Raw genomic sequence first — 16,331 nt, 5'->3', positions numbered from 1 at the left:
CCCGGCGCGGCTGTCGGAGCGACGGTCGCCGCGTTCCACCGCCGCGAGGCCCTTGCGGCGCCCGAGCCCGCAATGTCGGGCCCCAACGGGGACCTGGGCGTGCCGGTGGAGGCGGGCGCGGAAGGCGAGGACGACGGCTTCGGGGAAGCAGGTGACCCAGGCGGGCTGCTGGGGCGACCTTTGCTTTCTCGGGGGTGCCCTCCTGGGATGGGGAGGCGGGGCCGGGATGGAGCCTTGGAAGGTACCGCAGAGGCCGCTCCAACCCCCCACTCCTGAGTGGGTCGCGAGCTGCAGCCGCCCTCTCGGGGCTCAGGACGCGCACCCTGCAAACCGCAGCGTTTGAACTGTCTGGGCAATCGGCCCCGCTTTCCAGGTGGAAAGCCGCGGCTGCTGCAGGCACTGGCCCTGTAGGACTTGCTTAGCCTCTTCCTTGTGCACCAGTGGAGACCGGACAGCTGAGGGGGCGGGGTCGGTCTTGATTTCACATGGGGGGGGCCTGCTGAGTCAGCACCCCCAGCCACCTTTGCTAGTGTGGCCTGGCACCGAGGCTTGCTTATACCGAGGTTTTCTTATACCGCTGTCCAGTGTCCCCTCCTCCCGCATTGGGGGTTGGGGGGGGAGGGAGAGTGCTAGGGGGTGTGTTACCATCAACTAGCTTTTCAGCCTTCAACCGCAGTTTTCCCACCTGTAAATAGTAATTAGTTTTTCCTGCATTGAGATTAAATGAGAAACTGAAGGGAAAATACAAACATGCAAGTGTTCAGTACATGGTTATTCTCTTTAGTGTAATAAAAACAGTTTATTAACTTAGAGGACAGGATTTCGCAAATCCCGGGTAAGTATGGAGCCTACTCTGTTTGGATTTCAGTCTTCTTGAGTTAGCCTTCATACAGTATACAGTTTGCACACTTGAATTTACATTCAGTGGGTTTTTGGGTATTTACAGGGCTCTGCAGCCATCACAAGTTTTACACTCTCATTCCCCAGGGTCCGTGGGTCAGCAGTAGCTGGCTGGCTTGGCCGGGACTCTGCTGGTGAACAAGGTGTACAGCAGCCATGGTGTTATCAGGGAGGCCCTCCCTGGGTCCCACCTCGTGGGTGTCGGCAGACTCAGGGCAGCAGGGGAGGGAGGAGGGTGTTCCCAGGCAGAAGGCAAAGGCCTAGAACGGGGCAGGAGCCCTTGACATGGAGGAAGCCTGGCCCCGTGGTGTGGACACACCCCAGCCTGCCTCCTCCATCCTGTTTGTCTCTCATGACACACCTTGACTGCAATGACCATCTATTAAGTTATTGTGGCCAGGCTCTGAGTCCTTGATACATTTGATTCTTTCCCACAGCCTAGTTTATATACTGTTTCCAGAAAGATGCAGGAATTTGCTGAGACGGAGCAGAGCTGGGACTGAGATCCAGATGCCCCTCCGCTTCCCATGTCTTTGTCCGACCAGATGGATGACCCTTAGCAGGCCCCTTCCTTCTTGGAACTCTGTTTCCCCATCTGTCCCACAAGGAGGTTCAACTTCAAGATCCAGCAGGGACTTTCTAGGACTCTGCCCTCTAGTGGGGTGCCAATTCTGGGCATGGGTACTCTTCCCGCAGAATGCAGACACTTGCACCCAAATCCCAGGCCCCTCCTCCAGGCCAGCCGCTTCCCCTTTGGTCCCATGCTAGCCGGCTGCTCGCTGAGTGTGTCTGAGTCACCGACTGGCTCAGAGCCAGGTCCTGCAGTGGGCACGGGCCCAGACCTTGGGTCCTAAGGGACACTTGTGTTACTGAGAGGCAGGACAGCCGGGGGGCATGATGGTTTCTTCTGGTGGCTACCAAGGCAGGCTTCTTGGAAGAGGAGGTTTTTTGAGCTGGTCCTTGGATGATCGAAGTGGTTGAGGCATTCTGGGTGGGGGGGACAGCTGAGCACAGAGGGCCGGAAAGTCAGAGGTTCCATTCATTCGTCCATTCACTCGTTCAACAAGTGCTTATTGTGTCACAGTGAGGACATCAGGGAAAAAGCAGTGAAGACAGACCATTCCACCTCCACGGCGCTCTAGACTCGGGTGGAGAGACAGGCCAGCACACAGTGATCACAGCAGCCAATCCGGAAGTGAGGGCCGTGGAGGTGTGAGGAGGGCAAGGGGGTTAGGAAGAACAGGCCGGTTGCCTGTGGACATCCATGCTGAGACTTGAAGGATGCGCGGGAGAGCGGAGGGAAGGAGGCGGAGGAGGACACGGTGCAGCCGGGCAGAGGCACTGCATGTTCAGGGGGCCTGAGGTGGACAAAGGCAGGCGTGAGCGGGCAGGCGAGGCCTGGGGGTGGGACTCCAGGAGGAAGCCTGCTGGGTGCATCTCCTGAGGGCGGGGGGAGCCAGGGAGCCTGGGCTGGGCCTGCTCGGGGACTCAGGCAGTCTAGTGGGCCCAGGCCCTCGCAGCTGAAGGAAGTAGCAGCCAGTCACCATCCTAACCCCAGAAAAAGGTATTATTTCTCCCAAACCTTTCCCTTTTGGTATCCACCCATTTCTCAGAGGTGGAGGGAACTTGCCCAAAGCCCCTGTAGAGGCTGGGGACCATGGTGTCGACGCGGAGTCCGTGAGCCCGGGAGAGGCACGGACCTTGACTGTCCCTTTCCTCCCAGAATATGCCGCCATCAATTCCATGTTGGACCAGATCAACTCCTGCCTGGACCACCTGGAGGAGAAGAACGACCACCTCCATGCCCGCCTCCAGGAGCTGCTCGAGTCCAACCGGCAGGCGCGCCTGGAGTTCCAGCAGCAGCTAGGGGAGGCCCCCGGCGATGCCGGCTCCTAGGCCGCGGGAGCCCCCACCCTGCCTCCCGGGTCAGACTGTGGCCTGAGTCCTCACCCCTGGCTTAGATACTTTCTCAGGGCGGCCCCCGGGGCCCCTGGCGGGCCCGTCTGCATGGCCAGCCCTCTGGCACGCCCCATCATCCAGCATCTCCTGGGGCCAGGGCGGACCTGCAGCCCACCTGCCATGCCTGTCTGCCGAATCCTGGGCACCCCTACTCTGCCCAGGCTTTAAGTGCCCACATTAAATTGGCCTCCAACACCACTTCACCTCTCTCCTCTGTACCTCGGGAGAAGGACTCCAGCGCCCGCCAGAGAGGAACAGGCGGTCACTCACCGCCGGCTCACGGGCCTGGCGGTGGTGCTGGGGTTCCTGGCCTTGAGTTTCTGGACACAAGATGTACAAGTGAGGCCAGGCTCCCTTCTACCTGGATCCCCAGCATGGCTGAGCAGCATGCTGATGCTGTGTGACCCTGAATGATGCACTCAGCCTCTCTGGGTCCCAGGTTTTCACTCAAGTTAGTATCGGGTGCTGCACAGCCTGGGTGGCACCCTCCTGCTTGTGGCCAGGTGCAGGCCCGGTCTGGTCATCTGTCTCTCAGGGTGCTTCCCAGTGGGGAAAGAGCAGACTAAAGAGCTGAGTCAGCTTGAGCGCCATTCGCCGACGAGTTATCACAGGTTGCCTGATGTAAACCCGGTGCAGAATCAGGCCAGCGCCGAGCGCCCCTGTGTTTCCATGGGATCCAGCTGGTGAGGCTAGTACCAGGGTCCACAGCCTGGCCCAGGGTCATCCTGGCTACTTGACCAGAAGCACGACCTCTGCAGGCCACTCGACTGCCAGACCTCAGTTTCTTCGTCTGTAGTTTGGGAGTAACCACCAAGATGTACCCCTAAGTGAGATCTGACTTGAACGTGCTTTCCCAGCCCAGATACGCAGGGGGAAACCCAAGAACACCTGGGGAGACTGTCTTTGGCCTTCTGATTCTGTACCATCCTGCGCCCCAAGAGGCTGGCATGCCCCTTCCCCCTGTCACCCACACAGAAGTGCTGGTGGGGCCTGGCACAGCCAAACCACCTTCTTTTATTGGATTGCGAGCAAAAACACCAACCATCTCAGTCTCCAAGGGCTCCCGGGACGCGCAGCAGGCTGGGGCCGGGGCTCCCACTATCAGTTTCTGCGGCGGGTTGAGCGCCGGGGGGGCGGGAGCTCAGGGGGTGGGGCCGTCACCTTGCTGGAGGCTCTGGCCGAGTCCTGGGTGCTGGGCTGGCTGGGGGGGCGGCCACCAGAGGTGAACAGGGCGGTCAGGGCGTTCCGAGCATTGATGGCACAGCGGCGGCTCACGGGCCTGGTGGTGGGGCTGGGGTTCTTGGCCTTCTTGTATTTCTGGACACAGAGGGCGCAGGTGAGGCAGGGCTGCCTGCTCACCTGTCTTGCACTCCCAGCAGGCTGCGCGCCTTCTCAGCCTCCCAGGCCAGAGCTCGGTCCCTGCACCTCCCAGCCCCACCCAGCTCGGATTCCCTTTGTGGTCCACGCCTCCCTGTGGGGCTGAGGGGGCATCCCCGGGGTGCGGGGAGCATGGGGGCAGTGGGGGTGAGGCCAAGCACAGGCAGGGGGTGGTGTGGAGTCCTGGGCAGCAGGGCAGGCCTGGCTCACCTGCAGGTTCTCAAAGTGGGCCAAGGTTTTGCAGTGGGAGAGCTGTGCCCCCGAGTTGCTGTGGTAGAACTTGTGGCAGATGCGACAGACATAGCCCATCACGGGCACCAGGAAGTCCACGCCTGCAGGACAGCAGGGTCACCAGTTCCCGCCCTGGAGGGGATGCTTGGCTCCCCCACCCCCCGGCAGAAGCAGGATGAGAGGCTAGGCTGGGACTGGGGGCTGGCGGCAGCACCCTAGAGCCTCAGCTGGGGTGGTGGGGCGGGCACTCACCATAGGCCGTGTCGGGGCTGTAGGCCTCGGAGCCTTTCCACTCCTCTATGGAGATGTCTCTGGACCTCACCTGCGAACGTACAGGTGTGGGCCTCGAAGCAGCCACACCTCCCCAGCGCAGGTGGGGGGCCCGGGACACAGCAGCCTCTTGATGCCCGAAGCTCGTTGGTAGGTCGCATTCTCCGAGCCTCCGGGCACTCACCCTGCCTCCCAGAGCGCCTTTCCCAGGCTCTGTCAGTCCCCGCCTCCTCCCCCCCTTCACAGTGGCCGTAATCTGCACCAGGTGTGCCCACGGCTATCCTCTCCTGAGCCCTCTCAACTACTGCATGACTCACTCGCTTCACAGAAGAGGACACGGGCCCGGGGTCACAGCTGCTTTGTGGATAGTAAACCAGCCCCAGGGCCAGGTGGCACTCAGCGGGAGCCCCAAAGTTCCAACCTGCTGCTACAGTCCTCAGCCCAGGGAGTCAGACTCACCCACTGGACGCGAGCGCAGCCAGGCCGGGTCCTGCGGCCCAGCCACGCCAGTCACTGCCTGGCAGTGCCCTCCAGCACTCAGCAGGCAAACACGAGCTGCTGGGAAGGCTACGCACCACCACCCCATCCTGGGCTGCAGCCCGGCCTCGCAGCCCAACTCGGGGCTGTTGGAGCTGGGTGGAGGAAACAGGCCGGGGGCCCTCTGGGAGGCGGGGCGGGGCCAGTGTGCGCAGGCTCAGAGGCAGAGAATGCGCCCGGAACCAAAAGATGTGCCCAAGCTGACGCCACAGCTGACACGCTGGCTCCCAGCACAGTGACCCCCTCAGCGCCCTGGGCTGGAACAGCTGAGCACCCCTGGGGTCCAGCATCACGGCCTGGCCTTGAACAGGTGCTTGGGAAACAGGCTGACACCAGCCCCTCCAGCCCCGTGCTGACGGACAGTGGAACCGAAGTCTCCCTTCCTGGCATCCGAGTCAAGGAGCCCCTGCCAGCAAAGCGCTGGGTACACGTGGCGCAGCATCAGTGCTCGGAAAGATGCTGCTCTGGCCGCCGCCGTCACCGTCAGGACTGACTTTGTGTCACACTGCGTCATGCCCGCCACCCCAGCCGTCGCCGAGCGCCCACACGGGTCAGGACACGGTCACGGGAATGCTGGGGCCTCCTGCCCTGCGGGGGTGAGGCCACCCTGGTGGGAGTCCAGCCGGCAGCCAGCCTCCCGCGTCCCCCACCTGTTTGCAGAATTCCGCCTCCACCTCGATTTCTTCTTCGTCGTCGTCGTCGTCGTCCTCCTCTTCTTCATCGCCCTCAAAGCAGCCCACGGCGTCCACCGTGATGAAGTGGTCCTCGTCTTGGCGGGCCATCTCCTTCTCCAGCATCTTCAGCTGCCCCGGGGAGAGGGCGAGGGTGAGGGCGAGGACTCGGGCAGCCAGGGCAGCCAGAGTGCCACTCCCCAGCCACACTGCACCTCCAGAGACCCAATTCCCCCAGACCTTCTCGGAGCCAGGCTGGGGTGAACCCCAACTTGCTCTGTGGCCTTGGCCTAGGCTCTGTACCGCTCTGGGTCTGCTTCCTCTGAGGGGGCTGGGGTTACCTCCTTGGCTTTGTCCTTGTGCCCCTGGGACTTCACGTGCTCCACAAACTTGCGGGGGGTCTTGAAGTAACGGTTACAAGCGGTGCAGAAAGGTCGCAGGGACTGTTTGGCGATCTGGGGGTGGGGGGTGGGGACAGGCCAAGTGGGGACAGGCAGGCAGCAGCCCCGGGTGCGGCCAGGGGTGCGGGTGAGCCCTCGCCTCCCAGCTGCACGACCGCCACTTCTCGTCAGCTGCCTGTACCCCCGTCTGTACGTGGGCGAACATCCCCTCTCTATGCTGCGGCTACGAGACGGGGCAGCAGATGACCACAGAGACAGGCAGAGCGGACCTTGAGCCCACGGCCAAATGGCCAGCGGATGTGGTGCCCGGCCACATGGGGAAGCTACCCAGGGAAAAAACAGGGAGAAGCCACACTTGGAAGCCCCGGCTCACACAGCCCGACTCCACTCCCACCTGCACCGCCTGCCTGGCCACCACGTGGCGCCTGCACGTGGCCCTCGCACCTTGTGGTCCTGCGTCCTGCGGTGCTGGATCAGGTCCCCCACGTAGTAGACCTGGCAGGTGCTGCACCAGCGTCTGGGCGGAGGCTCCCTGCAGCGACAACCGGAACACGCACGGGTGCTGCCGACTTCCCGCGGGGAGGCCCGAGCCCTCCGGACCTCTGGAGGGGCAGCGGGAGTCCGGCACCTCGTCTAACAGTCTGTTTCGGCAAACTGGCAAAGTGGCTAAGAATCCTTCAACAAGAACGACCCAGGCCGTACTGCAACGGGTGTGAAGAGACCTCGGGGGGAGGACGGTCCGGTGGGCAATTCGGGGCCCCCCTGCACCTGCCTGGCCTGCAGACACCCCCTACCACGCCCCTCGCCCCACGCATGGAGGTTCTGCTTCCCCACTCACTCGTCCTCCCTGTCCAGGACGTCACGGGGCACGGGAAGCAGGGACAGGAGGCAGGCTTGGTTCATGTGCTGCAGCTCACCCACCCGCTGCTGGTGCTGCGCCCCCAGCATGTGGTCCTGGAACTCCTGCGGGGGCGGGGCGGGGGCGGGTTCAGCCGGCTCCCCCTGCCTCTCAAGCCCCGCCTCCGGGCTGGTCAGCAAAGGCTTTCCTGATGGCCAGGCCTGGGGCTTGTGGAGCCCCGTCATGCAACCAGGCTGGAAAGCCCTTTCAGACCCCAACCCCCCCCCCCGCCGCCCCCACCGACCGCTGCCCCAGTCGGGGGCTGCACTACCTGCTGGCTGCTGCAGCTGGTTCTGCAGATGTAGCAGAAAAACTGCAGAGTCTGCTTGGAGGGTGTGCTGGCAGCAGTGGGCGTGGCAGAGGCAGCGTCACCAGCTCGGGGCCCGGGAGTGAGGGGCATGGTGCTGAAGGCCCGGCTGTCACTGCTCTGCAAGATGGTGACCTTCAGGGAGCCCCCGGCACCCCACACCTGCGCCAGGAGCAGAGGCAAAGCTACCACCGGCTGGGCGCGTTCAGCCCTGTCTCATCAGGCACGTCAGATGGAGAAACCGAGGGTCTGAGCCTCAACAGCTAGGAGGCACGAGGCAGGCGTCTACCAGCCCCACCCCCACACGACAGCTGGAGAAACTGAGGCACAAAGGACAGATTTAGCCACGATGACACTACGGCAGAGCTGGGGCCCACACCCACCGACTTCTACCGGGCCACCTCCACTACAACACTGAGAACCTGTGCCGGGGAACGAGGCCCTAGTTCTGGGGTGAGTAGGTCGGAAGGGACTCGTCACCGCCAGGTATTCCGAGATGGCAACACACCACGGGGAGGGACCTGAGCACACGCAATCCCCGCCTGGTGGCCCATGCCACGGGTGGGGTGCCCCATCTCAAGGTGGGGGCCCCCAGAGGGGGGGGGGCAGTGTCACTGGGGTGTGGTGCTCATGCCGCGACCTGGACAGCTCTACCCACCCCTAGCATCTCCCTCGATCTTTTTTCACATTCTCCCACATCCAGGCCACCGGCCAGCTCCTCCTGGCTCTCCACGCCTGCGGGTTCCGGCGAGGCTTCCTCCCGGCCTAAAAGGACAGATGCGCTGTTTCCCAGGTCCCGACTCCCACCTGGGCCCGCGCGCCGGGGCCTGCCGGGAGCCACCTGCCGGCCCACGCCAGGACGCCTCCAGACGGGGCTCCAGGCAGCAGCCAGGCCGGACCCACAGCGCGCAAGGAGCTCGGGCCAGCGCGGCTGTGCCATGGCCGCTGGGAGCCCGCGCCCGCTCACCTCCTGCAGCCTCTCCTGCACCAGGTGGGCTCTCAGGCGCCGCGGGAGGGACTGGCGCGGGCTCGGGCGCCACCCCCTGCGCCTGGGTCTGAGGCTGCTCCGGGGTCTGCTCCGGTGGCTTCAGGGGCACCGGCGCGGGCGCCGGCTCCAGGGGCTGCGGCGGGGCCTGTGCGTGTGTCTGGGCCTGAGGGCACGTCTGGGTCTGTGCCTGCTTCTGCAGCCTGGGCTGTGCCTGCCTCGGGGGCTGGGGGTGCGCCTGTGGCCGCGGCCCAGCCTCCTCCGGCGGCCGAGGCGGGCTGGTCTGCGTCTGCGCCTGTTTCTGCAGCCGCGGCTGCGCGCGGGCGTCCACCGGCGCCGGCTGTGGCGGGGCCTGTGCCTGCACCCGGGCCTGGGTCTGCGGGGTCTGCGGCGGGAGTGGCGGCAGCACTGGGGCGTCCGGGGGCTCAGGCAGCAGCTCGGGCGTCTGTGTCTGCTTTGGCACCGTCATCCGGGCCTGAGGCTGCGGCTGCACCTCTGCCTGCAGCTGCCTGAGGGGCCCCTTCTCTGCGGGCTCCTCGGAGCTAGGACGGATCACAAGCTGAAGTTCATGTCTCCCTGCTGGCCCCAGGGGTTGCCCAGCAAGGCCAAGACCCAGCTTCCAGGCTTTGTCCTTCCACTAGGAGATGGGCCTTGGGCACGTGCCCCTGGCTCTCCACGTCTCACTTTCGCCTAAGCAGTGAGAGGGCGGCTCACTCCCACCTCCTATTCTCCCTAAACCTGTGTCCACGACTGGTGTCCTGCCCGCCTCTGGGGTCCCAGGAGCACATGTCCACCCCTCCAGCCTGGCCCCTCGCCTGCCTGCAGGTGGCTGAGTCACAGTGAAGATACCAGGGTCTGTCTGGTCAGGGCCCTCCTGGGTGCAGAATTAGATCTGACCTTCCCCAAGCCAAAGGTCAAGGGCCTTTCCTCGTTCTGCTCCCCTAAAGGGCTTGCCCCTGCCTCCGCCCACCAGCTGCCTTTGCAGGAGTGAGCTACAGGCCGGGCAGGCTTTCAGCATCGTTACCTCTTCGATTTCTTAGCCGGGGGCTCAGAGGCCTCACAGGACTCAGGCTCGGGGGCAGGCGTGCATCTGTCCTTAGAGAAGCCATCTGGGCAGAGCTGGGAATCTTGGTCTGGAACAGAAGGCAGGCGACTGGCCTTGGACGCCATGCCGTACAGCAAGTACAGCTCTGGGCACTGGGGCCAGGGCGCCCTTCCCGTCACCAAGTCCAGCTTCGCCTCTGTCACGGCCCTGCACCCTGCAGCCCCCACCCTCATCCCCGTGAAGGGGCAGCAGCCTCCCTCCCTCACCTGGGGCATCCGTTCGGGACTCTGTAGCTTCTTCAGACCCCTCTGGGGGGTCTGACTGGTCTTCAGACACCGTCTGAGAAGAAGAATCCTGTTTCCTGTCAGAAACTGTTGACTCCACCGCCCCCCCCCCCGGGAAGCGTGGCCACAGCGGCCCCCAGCAGGTGAAGGGGCTGGCCCTGAACTGCTGAGAGGGTCCAACCAGGCCCAGAATCGTGTCTGGGGGGCTCCAGCAGCTGCCTGGCTGTGCATTTTCTAGTTTAATTATCAGCTGGAGTTGTATTTGTTTTAATGTCTCCCACCACCCCTCCCCCCCAAGAGTCCCCGCAGGGCCAGGCCCGCTGTGTCATCTGCTCCTCTGCAGGGACTGAGGTGTGTGCCAAGTGAACCTGGAGTTCCAGAGCACCCCAGGAAGCCCGGGAGCCTACCTGCAGCCTCCTGCCCTGCTACGGCCCAGCAGGAAGGTGCACACGTCAGGGCCCTGGGCCCTCCAGAAAGCGCCCGGCCTCACGTACAGGACACAGGACACGCAGTGCAGGATGGGAGGCTTGGCTGGGCTCCACCTCCACCCGCAGGCCAGCCTCGGCTTTCCCATGCGTAAGATGGGGCAGTGGGCCCCGCTCACCTAACCGCAGGGGGCAGGCCTGGCTGGTCGGGCAGAAGCTGGGACTCCTCTCTGGAGGGACTGGCCGCCGGATGTGGGCTGGCCCAGAGTGGCAGGAGAGAGGCCCTGCCTCTGCCCCAGAGAGCAGCTGGGGGCCTGGCGCATGGGGAGTGGGAGGAGGTTCGGGGACCAGACCATCCTGGGGCAGACTGTTCCCTCCGCGAGTCTCTGGAGTCTTTCTGCTGATGGCAGGGAGGGCCCTGAAGGGACGCAGAGGCCAGAGTGCAGGCCCCTGCAGAGGCCAGATGGCCAGAGGTCAGAGCTCCTAACATTGCTTGACCCCAACAACCTTCCTCTGACTTCTGTGTATGTCGCTCACTTAGACTGCCTTTACATTTCCGGGTGTGACAGACGGCCTCCTTGTTAAATAAGCGGAACTGGGAAGCTAGTTTATGGAAGACGGCCCTGTAGTCACCAGGCACACCCCACAGCGTCCGGGCACTTCAGAGTGGCCAGTTATCCAGGGGGCGAGTAAACGCCCGCACGTGATGAGAAAGAGCCCTGTTCGTTTTTAAATATGGAGTTACATCAAATGTCAGTAAAACTAACTTCACCTGTTTCCTTGTACTGCGCTAATGCCGTGACTGTACAGCCTAATTATACTTACAGCTCTCATTTTGCTCTCATCAGACAGCTCTGTGCGGTGAAGCTCAGAGCCACAGTGGACTGGGGCAAAAAATCTCGGCAGGAGGGCAGGGGGATTTGTAGGCGGGGAGGCATGACACACCAAACCCAACTCACCCCTCTTGCTTTGCAAGTGAAGAAACTGAGGCACAAAGAGGGGTGTGACCTGACCAGAGACACCCCCTCCACCACCAGCTCTACCCTAGACGCCACTCACCTTGCGTTTTGGGGTGGTAGAGGCGGGGATCCTGGCTTGTTTCTGGGGGGTCCTCCCTGAAAGGTTGATCTGGGTGGGGTTTATGGGGACACTGACAGGAGGGGGTCCCAGTAGAGACTGCCGAGTGGCCTGGGGAAAGAACTGTTGTAGATGTGGGGTGGTCAGCTGGGGGGGTGTGAGGCTGGGGGTGGTGAGGGTCGGGGTTGCCAGGTTGTAGCCACGGAGGTTACCTGTGGGCAAGAAGGAGAGGATGGGTCACTCTTGGGTTGAGTGGTAGAGGCTAGGGTCAGGGGTCAGTCCCAGCGCCTCATGGGAACTGCACAAATATCATCCAAGGGAAGCCGGAGTCAAGGCTCAGCCTCTCCCACGACACATTGGCCGGGAGGCAGCTTCCTGGGGACAGGGCGTGGCTCTTCCCTCTTCAGATTCCTACCTGGTCAGTAGCTTGAGCACCCCAGTAAGTGCCCCCCTCCCCTGAGGGTACAGCAAAGGTACAGGTATAATCCCCCCAGGAAAGGCAGCAAGATAAGCCGCTCCCCTCCCCCCCAGCTGCCCTTCATCACGGCTACCCAGGGAGTATCTTCTCTTAGGCCTCTTCTGATGACAAGCCAGCTACACAGAGGACTCTGGACCCTAGACAGGACTGGGGGGGCCTGACTCCCCTTGCTTTACTTTACCTCAAGTCATCCCCAAACCCTATCAACCCTGTCTCCTGCCCTCTGACCATTCCAGTCTGACCCCCCTTTTCCATCCCCTCTTCTGCTCCCCACCCTTGCTTTCACAGCTCCCCTCTGCTCGCTGCTCAGAAACTAAACACCCTCCTCCCCCTCCTTTCTTGCCATGCCCCTCCCCCACCTTTGCTTCTCCAGTCACCTGCTTCTGTGAATTGTTCAAACAAGCCTAGTTTCTGCCTCTGGGCCTTTGCACATGCTGTTATTCCTGCCTGGGCTGTTCTGCCTCCCACTAATTCTGCCTCCAAATCATCCTTCAGTCCTCCTTTTACTGTGATTCTCCTTCCAGACCCCTCTGTGACCTCGGTGGCCCCAGCTTCCTGCCCTAGCCAAGCTGCAGTTTTCTTGTCCACTGCTCACTGCCCACTGCTCCACTGCCAACTCCTTAAGGGCAGGTACCAGCTCTTGCCAAGTGTTTGAGCTATGAAACAGTTCAATTCCCTGCTCCAATGGTGGAATGGGAAGCCCAGGGGTTAAGGCAGGGAACAGGCGTCAAAGCCAGACCCAACAGGACAAGCCTGTGGCCTGGAACAAATCAGTCCCCACTTCTTAGTCTCAGCTCACACATCTGTAAAACAGGCATCATAGTGCTTGTTTTATGCGGCTTCAGTGAGACACTGAAGTATGCCTGGTACATAGTAGATATTCGATTAACATTAATGTAAGTAAATACATTAATATGGGCAGAGAGCTTGCCAGCCAGCTCTTAAAGACAATGAGGCAAGGCCCTTCTGGGTGGCGCAGCGGGTTAGAGTGCAGCACTAAGAAGCAAAAGCCACATCAGCATGAGTTTGATCCCCGCCCCAGAGGTGACCCACATGGCGCGGCAGACCTCTCCTGACCCGCCTGCTGCTCCCCTCAGCAGTGTACTTCGTCAATCTGCCTGTTCTGCTCCCCACTCTGCCTCTGGTGAACCCTCTCACCGCTCTGCATCTCTGGCCCGTACCCCAGTTCTGTATGCATAAATAAATCTTTAAAAAAAAGAAAACAGTAAGGCAAAAGATGGCACACTCTAAAAGAAAAATGGACAAAGGACATGGACAAGTCACACACAAAAAAAGCGCCAAAAAACAAATGCTTAACAGACAAATACAAAATGTCCACTTGCACTGGCACTCAAGAAACATAAGTTATAAACTATAACATGGATGAGACAGATTTTATGCCAACCAAATTAGTAAATTACATGTATATGTAAACATATATATTTAAAAAGCATAGAATACCCAATGTTGCTGGGGGCATGGTGAGACCCGCACCATCATACGCGGCTGGTGGCATTGCAAACTGGTCCAGTCCTTTGGGAAAGTAAGTTGGCAAATATTTATCGAGAGCCGTAAAACATTCATTCCCCCCCGACCCAGTCACTCTATTTTTGGGAATAAGTGACCATAAAGTAGTCTCAAACACGATGTCCACCCCCCGTGTTAAAACAGTACAAAAAAAAAAAAAAAGAAAGAAAGAAAAAGGAATCACAGAAAGTCCAGGTAGGCAAAGCGCGCACCCTTCGACAGGATCTTAAACAGCTGTTAAAAATAAACTTTCCAGAGGGGCCTCCTTGGTGGTGCAGCAGGTTAAAGCGCAGCACTGAGAAGCTAAAGCCACTTCAGCATGAGTTCGATCCCCGCCTGCCCCGGAGGAGATCCACATGGCGCGGCAGACCTCTCCTGACCCGCCCGCAGCTCCCCTCGGCAGTGAACCTTGTCCATCTGCCTGTTCTGATCCCCACCCTGTGTCTGGTGAATCCTCTCACCACCCCACGCCTCTGGCCTGTACCCCACACCTCTGGCCTGTACCCCAGCCCTTGTATGCAGTGAGAAAAAAAAAATTACAGGGACTCTCAAGTCATACTGTAAATCACCAGGCCCTTCAAGTCTGCATGGTAGCAAAGAAACAGGACACAGCCTTTTGTTATGCCAATAACCAGGATCGGTGCTAAGAACAAACGGGAGGAAATACACAGAAACCTTGGCTGGCAGACTTTTGGCTTCAGTGGGGAACACAAGCCTCTGAGGGTGAGCTGGGTCTTCTTATCCTCTTTACATTGTTTTCCCTCACTTTTGTATAAAAGAGAAAATGCAGGTGCACATGTGTGGGTCCCCGTATGGGTTTATTCCTCTGTCATTTGCCTGGCAGGATGGAAGGCTGACAGCTGTCACCTCGTGACCCAGCTGCAAATCTGCCAGAGGCAGGCAGCCTAGGGTCCAGGGACACAGCTCTGGAGAGTGCTTGTAACGCTCCCACAAACCCACCCTGCTCTGCATGACCCTGAACACGCATCCCTCTCTTGGGTTCTCAGCTTCTTCATCCGTACAAACAGACCGTGAGAGTGTCCTGCTTTGTGTTTGTCAGCAGAGACAAGGACTGAGGTCTATAAAGGCCTCCGCACAGGGCCCAGTCCCGAGGGCATACCCAGCGTCACAGCGACCCAAGCAGGAACGGGTCCCCTCCACGTCTCCAAAATGACTCGGTCTCTGGGCCCCTGGGACTGAGTGAGGTACCGGAGCAGCATTTTGGAAGAAAGAGCTGAGACTGCTCTCCGTATGGGGAACTGAGACCATGGAACAGGCAGAGAGCCTGAGGCGCCCATGTTGACTTCCAGGGGGTCAGGAGTCCCAGGCACTGGGGGTGCGGTGTGGCCCAGGACAAACGGCTTCCCTTCCCTGGGCCTCAGTTCTCATCTATCAAATGGCACGTACATGGGAGATCAAAATGGATCTGGCCAGTCTTCAACTTACTAATCTGAATGTGAGGAAAGTGTGCTGATGACCACCCTCCCCTTGGCCCCGGGCACAAACCAGACAGACCCGGGGAAGCTGGTATCCCAGACTCCCACCTCCTGGCACCTCAGACCCTGCACCTGTACACGGGGCATGGGGAGTAGCTCCCTGGCAGGGCTACTGTGTGGGCCTGATGGCAGACCGTGCAGGGGCTGCTGGGAGTGACCACCCAAATGCGAGGGCCGGCCGCCGTACCTTGCAACTGCTGCAGAAACAAAGCTCTCTGCAGCGCATTGCCGCTGAGGAGGGAGGCCGAGTTGACGCCCTGGAGATTCAGAAGCTGCTGCTGGGGGAGCCCCCTGTGTGTTGGGTGGGGGGGGGGTGTCAGGAGGTTATTGTGAAAGTCAGGCCTCCCTCTGCCCTGACACAGCTCACTTCCCTTCTTTGCGCCTCCCACCCCCCCCCCCAAAGCAGAGAGAGGATTCCGGCAGGGTGGGAAATGATGGGCTCCTGGGGTGCCCCTGGGATGCCATCCAGATTGGGTGGACTGGACAAGGGCAAGCAGACATGCATGAGGGGCAGGGCAGGAGCCAGCCAGCCCTCTGGGGGCACTCACCGGCTGACGGCCATGGGCAGCGGGGCCTGCGGTGGGGACTGCTGGAGCAGCTGCTGGAGCTGCAGCAATTGCTGTTGCTGCAACTGCTGCTGTTGCAGCTGCTGCTGCTGAAGCTGCTGCTGTTGCAGCTGCTGCTGCTGCAGCTGCTGAAGCTGCTGCTGCTGGAACTGCTGCTGCTGGTTGAACATGGTGGCTGTGAGCAGAGCAGAAGGGCAGGGTCCGCGTCAGAGGTCAACCCAGCTCCCCTGCCCTCCATGACCACTCGCAGGAAGCTCCAGCCCCCCCTACTGCTCATTGGGCCCCTCCTTTGCACTCCCAGTCCTGCAAGACCATTGCACCCTTCCCTTTCAACACACCCCACTTCTGCCACCGCCCTCCCGCCAATTCCCAACTTTCCCCCAATCCTGCCAACTGTCCCTCCTTCAAATGTCCAACTTCGCGGTCCATCTCTCCCACTCAGAGGCTCCATTCCTCCAGGACCAGCGCCAAACTCAAATACACCTCCCCGCCCCCAAGCTTTCTCTGCTCCAATCACAGCCCTACAGCAGGGCCGCCTCGCTCACACCCCACTTTGATTCCCGCACCCTCTCCCTCGCGTCTGTTAGTGTGGATAACACAGCACACACAAACACCGCGGGCGCCTTCCGCTTTCACCTGTCAATCAGGTAGGCGGAGGGTTTCCCTCACCTCTTAAGCGGCGGCCCCCCCATTCCCCCCTTCCGCTAACCCCTTCCTGGGCAGACACAACAGGTCGGTGACCCCACCTGCCCGCGAAGCCCGCAGCCTCCATTCAAGGGGCCCCTCCGCCTTCCGTGGGTCCCCGCAGCTGTCCTCGGCCCTCGCCCCTGGCCTGCGGGCGCGGCGTTGGCGCGGGAACGGCCCGGCGTCCTCCCCGCACCCCTCGGCAATCGCTCG

General features: G+C 61.1%; 2 protein-coding genes across 4 annotated transcripts; one reads left to right on the top strand and one right to left on the bottom strand.

Annotated features, from left to right (window-relative positions):
* The first annotated feature begins 6 nt into the window (after nt 1-6).
* On the top strand, nt 7-3,057 carry LOC101626544 (chromosome unknown open reading frame, human C9orf16). The gene is made up of 2 exons (XM_004677289.2): nt 7-151; nt 2,624-3,057. Exons 1-2 carry the CDS (start codon nt 73-75, stop codon nt 2,794-2,796), a joined length of 252 nt encoding a protein of 83 aa, XP_004677346.1. The 5' UTR covers nt 7-72; the 3' UTR covers nt 2,797-3,057.
* Nucleotides 789-16,324, bottom strand: CIZ1 (CDKN1A interacting zinc finger protein 1). 3 transcript variants are annotated; one of them, XM_012721466.1, is made up of 18 exons: nt 16,181-16,324; nt 15,417-15,609; nt 15,056-15,159; nt 13,307-13,378; nt 11,350-11,579; nt 9,848-9,935; nt 9,561-9,669; nt 8,519-9,078; nt 8,210-8,316; nt 7,516-7,713; nt 7,185-7,309; nt 6,791-6,878; nt 6,287-6,400; nt 5,925-6,077; nt 4,720-4,789; nt 4,447-4,568; nt 4,021-4,176; nt 789-2,258 (listed from the first exon to the last, which is right to left on the bottom strand). In XM_012721466.1, exons 2-18 carry the CDS (start codon nt 15,602-15,604, stop codon nt 2,250-2,252), a joined length of 2,493 nt encoding a protein of 830 aa, XP_012576920.1. In that variant the 5' UTR covers nt 15,605-15,609; nt 16,181-16,324; the 3' UTR covers nt 789-2,249. The 3 variants fall into 3 exon arrangements, with proteins under 3 accessions (XP_012576920.1, XP_012576918.1, XP_012576919.1); XM_012721464.1 differs by lacking the exon at nt 789-2,258 and having other exon boundaries at nt 3,844-4,176; XM_012721465.1 differs by lacking the exon at nt 789-2,258 and having other exon boundaries at nt 3,844-4,176; nt 9,848-9,920.
* Between the last annotated feature and the right edge of the window lie 7 nt (nt 16,325-16,331).

Source organism: Condylura cristata, unplaced genomic scaffold, assembly GCF_000260355.1.
Source record: "Condylura cristata isolate star-nosed mole 26May11 unplaced genomic scaffold, ConCri1.0 scaffold00006, whole genome shotgun sequence".
NCBI lineage: Eukaryota > Metazoa > Chordata > Mammalia > Eulipotyphla > Talpidae > Condylura > Condylura cristata.
This window is presented reverse-complemented; position numbering and strand designations above follow the sequence as displayed.